Source organism: Myotis brandtii, unplaced genomic scaffold (assembly GCF_000412655.1).
Source record: "Myotis brandtii unplaced genomic scaffold, ASM41265v1 scaffold702, whole genome shotgun sequence".
Classification (NCBI taxonomy): domain Eukaryota; kingdom Metazoa; phylum Chordata; class Mammalia; order Chiroptera; family Vespertilionidae; genus Myotis; species Myotis brandtii.
The window spans coordinates 2480014-2487024 of record NW_005370755.1 but is presented as its reverse complement, the minus strand read 5'-3'; the positions used below and the strand labels follow the sequence as shown (position 1 = coordinate 2487024).

At 35.1% G+C, this 7011-nt stretch overlaps 1 protein-coding gene across 4 annotated transcripts in view; it reads right to left on the bottom strand.

The window, feature by feature from the left end:
* The window catches only part of VWC2L (von Willebrand factor C domain containing protein 2-like), a 146642-nt gene that overhangs the window by 138357 nt on the left and 1274 nt on the right, over positions 1-7011 (bottom strand). For all 4 annotated transcript variants that reach the window (XR_001359820.1, XM_005882286.2, XM_014529987.1 and 1 more), the window contains exon 2: positions 4865-5327. Coding sequence is in view for 3 of the 4 variants with exons in the window: in XM_005882286.2 (XP_005882348.1) it covers positions 4865-5254 (390 nt within the window). In the remaining variant the exon portion in view is untranslated. The remainder of the gene's footprint in view (positions 1-4864; positions 5328-7011) is intronic.

Here is a 7011-nt window from a genome sequence, read left to right as displayed (position 1 = left end):
ACTGGTGTGGACTGGAGGGAATCACTTTAAAGTGCGACAGGCTGGGTAAAAGCTGAACCATCTCTTCCAGCTGCATGTAGGATAACCTTCAGTGTCTGACCTAAAACTAAATCAGTACGAGTTTTAAAGTATAAAAAAAATCCAAAAAGGCTAATTCTAGCTGAGTGAGAGTGATAAAAATACTGAGCAAAATAAGAAACTATTTCTCCCTTTGGGAAACTCAGCATAAGACAGTTAAGCCAAAGCTGATAGAGCCTACATTTCCAATCAACCTTTTTTGTAGAAAATGCTATTGTAATGTATTATTTATACTCCTTATCTCTTCAGAAGTAGGCCTACTGTCTTTTGGCCTGGGTACACATAAAAGAAAGATGAGAAAATCTACTATATAGTGACCTTTATCTTAATACAATATTACTAGAACACTGGGAAATTTAGCCTTTTCAAAAAAAAGTAGAGAAATCCATTTTCAAAGCTTGCATCTGTCATGTTGGAAAAAAAAATCCAACCTTTATACATAACATTATTCTTCATATTGGTGATACTTGTGGCCCAATTTACATTTGAATTTGGTGATCAGAGAAGATCGAAGGAGAGACATGTTTTGCAACTGTGTAGAGTGAGACAGCACACCTAAAACAGTAGGTGGTCATTACGGCCCTGGGAGGGAGGCAGACTCCAAGATGAGCCTGGCTTAGAAAGAGGGAAGGAGACAAGTAGAAAGTCACAGGATGGAAATAGATGCCCCGTAAACAAGATGTGTCGTCTTTAGGGGCCCAAAGATTACTCTTTATCTGAACGTTGAGTGCTTCTTTTAACTAATTAAAATGAAGAGATCAACACATAAACAGAAAGAAACTAAGGTATTTTAAAGACACTCTAATTAACTTTTTTATCCAATGAGTTCAATAATAACCTGACTCCTATGTCACTCACCAAAAATGTATTGGATGCCTGCACTGTGGTTCATGTAATGCTAGGGTTGGGAGTAGAGGAGAAAAAAGAAAATTCTGTCCCTAGGCTTACAGGGTTCACTGTCCAGCGGGAGAGACAGGCTGTGTCAAAGTATATTACTGTAGTGCGATGAAGGCAGCAGAGGTGGTGAGGAGCTTAGATTCTGCAGCCAGGCTGCTTGAGTGTGAATCTTACTTCATACACTTTAGAGCTGTTTGAGGTTGGGCAAGCTACTTCCACTTAGATGCTTTGGTTTTGTCTGTAAAACAATGCTAAAAAAGTATAATACTCACACTGATATTATGAAATGACGTGCATGTTAATACATATAAAGGTTTTAACAGTGCCTGGCTAGGATTACTGTCCTTGTTTTAATGCTGTGCACAGCATGCTGTGCAACGATACAGGAGAAGAGTGAGACCCAGCTCAAGATCCTGCAGTAGAACAGTCAGAGAGAGCTTTCCAGTGGAGATGAGATTTAAATGGAATTTTGAAGTAATCTGCTGGAATTTATACAAGTGTATGATGGTGGAAAAGTATGGGACAGCATGTACAAGCAAACAGGGAAGAGAAGCCCCCGAGAGAAGTATTTGGAGAGGTCGATGAGTAGAATCTAGGCTATACTAGGCAATTTAGATTTTTATCCTAAACACAGTCCTGAATGTTTGTGCACTTATGCATGCTGGTCATCTCATTCTTTGTTTTCTGCAACAGTCTCACCTCCCCAGCCATCAATTAATCTTCAGCTCTTAATCAATGCTCTATTTGGCTACAAGGTTTAAAAAACCATATTGAACTAGGTCATCTCTATGCACAACAACCTGCATTTTATTTCTTATTATTCTTTAGACTGAATCTAAATATATTGGCCCAGTATTCAAGTTCCTCTCTCCACTGTCCAAAACATATACAAATTTACTTTTCTCATCATAATAGGATTTCATAAGATCCAGCTTCTTTCTTGTTATTCTCCTCCTCCTCCTCTCTCTGCAGATTTTATTCGCCCCAGTCTCTGATTTTGCTCAAGCAGTTTCCTCTTTGGCACTTTAATCTTTCCAGATCAATTTTAATTACTTCTTTTAAAACAGGCTCAATTTTGACCATCGTGAAGGAAAAGAAAGTTTGTTGACTAAAACCTTACAGCATGTTGATAAGCTTCTGACACCACCTTTCTTGGTGCTGAGCTTCACAGTAACACACTTTAGAGAGCTGCCCCACCCCCATCCCATCTCTCTCCACATTGTCCATGCTTTTCCATGAGTGGAGATTGTGTCTTCTAGATAACTTACTTTCCAATGTAAGTATATAAATACATCTATAGTATCCTATATACTAAACAATCCAGTAAATGCTTGGTAGATGAATATATTATAAGTAAGCATATCTCATCACATAACCTCCATAATAAGATTATTATGTGAAAGTTTCTTACATGTTTAAAAATTAAATGCTTGTCTCTTGCAAGCTGAATTGAAAGAAAATCAAGATAGCAGGTTATGGCTGATATTTACTTAGGTGTATATACTTCGCATAGATAAATAGAACAGTTTAAAAAAAGTTTTGGAATTCTTTCAATTGAATGACTTTTAATATTGGTCTTCCATTATAAAATGTAGGCAAAGTCATAGAGAATTTACAACTTAGAGTAAATCCCTGGACATTAAAATTTAGAGGAATGAGAACACCATTTATTCAATATCTACTGTGTACCAGTCATCACAAGGCTGCTAACTTTGCATAAATTATCTCATTAAATCTTTCTAATATCTCCTCTCAAGAAAAATAATTATTATGATGGTCATTTTTTAGCCGTCTGGCTCAAAAAAGTTTAAGGACTCTTTCCAAAGTCTTGAGTCTAAGTAATCATTTGGGATTTGAATCCTGGCCTATCTGGCCCTTGAGCCAAAGTGCTTTGAGAGGTTCTGTAGACTTTAGTTAGAATGGCAGAATTTAGGAAAAGGTAAAATAACTTGACAATTTGGACAAGTAACAAACTTTCTTTGTCTCAGCTCCACATTTTTAAAAATTTGTTCTAGATAATATTTAAATTGTTGTAGATGCCAGAACCGGTTTGGCTCAGTGGATAGAGCGTCGGCCTGCGGACTGAAAGGTCCCGGGTTCGATTCCGGTCAAGGGCATGTAACTGGGTTGCGGGCACATCCCCAGTAGGAGATGTGCAGGAGGCAGCTGATCGATCTTTCTCTCTCATCGATGTTTCTAACTCTCTATCTCTCTCCCTTCTTCTCTGTAAAAAATCAATAAAATATTAAAAAAAAAAAAATAAATAAATTGTTGTAGACAAGTGGCATCTTAACACACACACACACACACACACATTTAAAGATCTCATGACATAGAGAGTTAGGTGGAAAACTTGTTCACATCAGTGAGTTATATAATGACTACAGCAGGAACATACAGGCCCAGGCAAAAGTAGGTCAATAATAATAAATAATAAGTAAATAAATAATACAAGAATAAAGTGTTTCACATATTCACAACTGTAAACCTAATTTTGCCAATGCCAAAATGTATCCAATATTTTAGAGACCATAAAGTTATTATTAAATGTATTACACTCTAAACTATTATTTGATGTCAGTAATGGTAATTTGACTAGACTCTCAGGCCTCTTCTCAATGTTGTGCCACAAAGTATTTTAATACATGAGAGAGAAAAGTCTAGAATAACATTTATGTGTAAGATAGTTGAATGTGGTAATTATCTTTAAAAGCCCTCTCCTGTCTTTAGGAATCTTTAGAATGATTGGTTTTCCTTGGGTAACTTGGAACTAGTTTATACCCACAATCTAAAATGGACTGAATGCAATGAAAGGCTAATATACAGAATGCTCTCATCATTACTAGTTAAAACCTTTCTTCCACACATTGACTTCATTTCCCATTTGACTCTTGTGGAGGAGTTTGGTCAGGGCTAATGACTGAACATTCTTCTCACACATACACAGCCATCCTGAAAGTTAGCTATATCTTCTTCTGCTGATAAGGTTCCGAGACTTTGTCACTGAACTTGGTTACATGAAATTAAAATCTTTTAAATCAAGTCATCAGGATGACAGGCAGTCCATGGCACAAACTGCCATTGCATTTCAGAAGGATAATTTAATACATTAATTTATACCCTCAGGGCTCCAATCTGGCTTGTAAGAACCCCTAATTAAAACTAGCCATTGGAGAAAAGAGACTCTAAAAAGGAGAGAAAAATGAGCTCCAAGTTACTTGAAAATATGATAGAAGGCTAAAAGAAAGGCCAGGAAATACCATGGAGGCTGAAAAAGTAGTCTTTTTTTTTTACCACTTTTTACAATGGACTATGATAAAATTTCAGTTCACTCTGGGATCCTGTAAGTAAAAAAACCCCAAAAAAACTAATAATCAGAGAACAGAATGGGGACTCTGCTCTACAAGAAGTAGGTCCAGTGTATATTCTAATATGAAGACCATAGCTCAAAACTGTATCTCTCTAGCATTGCAGTTCCATACACTGAACAGATAGTTCTAGGTTATGGTTAAATGGCTCCAGATACAGGCTAACAAGCCACATCAAAAAAATCTTATAAAATTTGAACATTAACTTAATAGACCTTCCAATTAAGTGTTTCCATCAGAAAATATACTTTGTAATAACAGAAGAAAAATTTAAGGGAAAAAAGATGGCAGCATGCCACAAATAATTCTGAAAGAAAAAATTATTGTGAAACCCTTTAGGTATTGCTCAACAAACCAGTTAGCTATTTGTTGACTACAGTGGTACATTTTCTAACTGGGCTATTGTTGTAAATTAAAGGGAAATTTAAAAATGTTTTTCTAGCTTTAATTTTAATGTAATAATTTACTAAGTATGTGGTGTGAAAAGTTAGTATTCAATAAACATGGATGGTAACTCATACCTTAAATTCCTCCAAGATTTTGTAATTTTTCCCATGATATTCACAAAAGTTTTTCACTTCTTTGCACTCAGGACAGCATCCATTGTGTTCCACTTTAGTACACTTTGGGTGAATTTTAGGGCATTCTGGCTGGTCGCAAACAGGTCCATCCAGAGCACAGACACAAGGGCAGTTGGAATGCCCTGGGAAAAATCGTTCTCCCAACTTGTATACAAAGCCGCTGTCATCCACACACCCTTTCCCTCGATAGTCATCAAAGATCAGATTGTCATTACTGGAGGTCTGGTCCCCTTCATCAGCAGGATAGTCTTCATGACTGATGGCAGCAGAGGTGACCAATCCAGGGATGACCAAGAGAAGTATGCAAGCTTCATGAATATGAAGAGCCATCCCCCTCCTCAAAGGCTTCTGGATGTGCTCCTACTACTGAATATACTCAGCTCCTTCCATGGGGAGGGGTAGGCTGAAAATAAATATTTTTAAAAAGTAATTTGACATATATACAGAAAATGTAGATTTATTTAACCCTATGCTCTTAACCTGTTTATTTGGGATCTGTTTGGAAGATAGACTTGAAGTAGACTAAGTTCATGCAACTATCTATGCTTTATTATGAAGTCTAGAGACTTGATCCTTGGCAACATATATGGAGTTCTTTCACATAGGAACCTTAAGCTTGAAGTCAGCTTCTGATTTTTAAAGGTCTGGCTTTGTCTAACTTGTAATAGATTATTTTACTGAACCTCAAAGGGTGATTTTACAAGTGCTTACGTACTAATAACTCAGAATACTTGAATTTACATTTTCTATTAATCGTTAAACTGTACTAGTCAGTAATAGAACATATATGCGTTATAACCAATCTGTACACAAACTCATGAAATTAGTGAGAAAAAATCTACTTTTAAGAGAAAGGGAAGAAACCAACAATTGAATGTTAATTGTAATTGGAATGGAGCTATTATAAAGGCCTTCTGGCTTCGTTATGCCCATAGTTGGAGAACAACAATGGTCTCAATAAGGATTTCTTGTTTAGTAAATTTAAATCTGGATTTTGAAATATAGCCAAGAAGAAAAACAGATAACTATTCTACAGTGAATGAGAGAAAGAAAATTTAAAATAACAAATGATACAAGAGAACTCCTTGCATTTAAAATAATTACTTAAAAATAAATATATTCATATTATTGTCCACATCTTTATTTTACTCAGAGAGTAAGCTCCTAGTGGGCAGGAAAAATGTATCAGATAATTTGTATAGCAACTGGAATCTAGAATTTGTGTAATACTACTTGAATGTATTACTTTAATATATAATAAATACCACTTAACAATCTTGAAGACATATCTCTCCTTTGACATGCAAAAGATATTTTGCACAAAAATGCCAGAGTAAAACTATTGGTTTCATAGAATAGTAATGAGGAGTTGCCATTCATAGAAAATATTCCTTATATTCCTTATTAGTTTAGTGGCATTGACTCTTGTAAACTTCACATAGTATTAGTGCTTGTGTGGAGTGCTGCCCACTAGCAACACTCATTTAAATGTTTAGAGTGACTAACTCATATAAAAACTCTGGAGAAACTGACTTGAGGGAATAATATATAAGTAAAAGTGTTGTCAAATAGTTCATTTGTCTATTTAAATGATTTTGGCTTTATGCCAACAATCACTAAAATTGTATATTGGACATTTTTCAGATCATTTATGAATATTATTTATTGCTTTATTTTCAGATTATAATAGGAGCAATGATAAACCATCTATTTTCAGTCCAACATACAGATGATACTTTTAAATAAGGTAAAGATGGCATTAGGGAACTTCATGAACCTATAATATTTGCATTTTAAATTAGATATGCAAATTCTAGTAATAGTAAAATAGAATGAAGTATGTTCATGCCCTCCCTTAAAAAGAAAAGTGCTCTCTAAATCCTTTTTGGTAGGTAATGATAAATGAGATGAATTTCTTTTGAAATATGTCAAAAATAATGAGTCATGACAGAATAAAAAAATGCAAACCTATAATTCTACTTGAGAATCTGGAAGCTCCCTTTGACAAAGCATTTTTTTCTCTTAAATTACTACAAAGGCTATAAACATTACAGAAGCTTCTGAAAAAAAGCATATGTTTATTAATT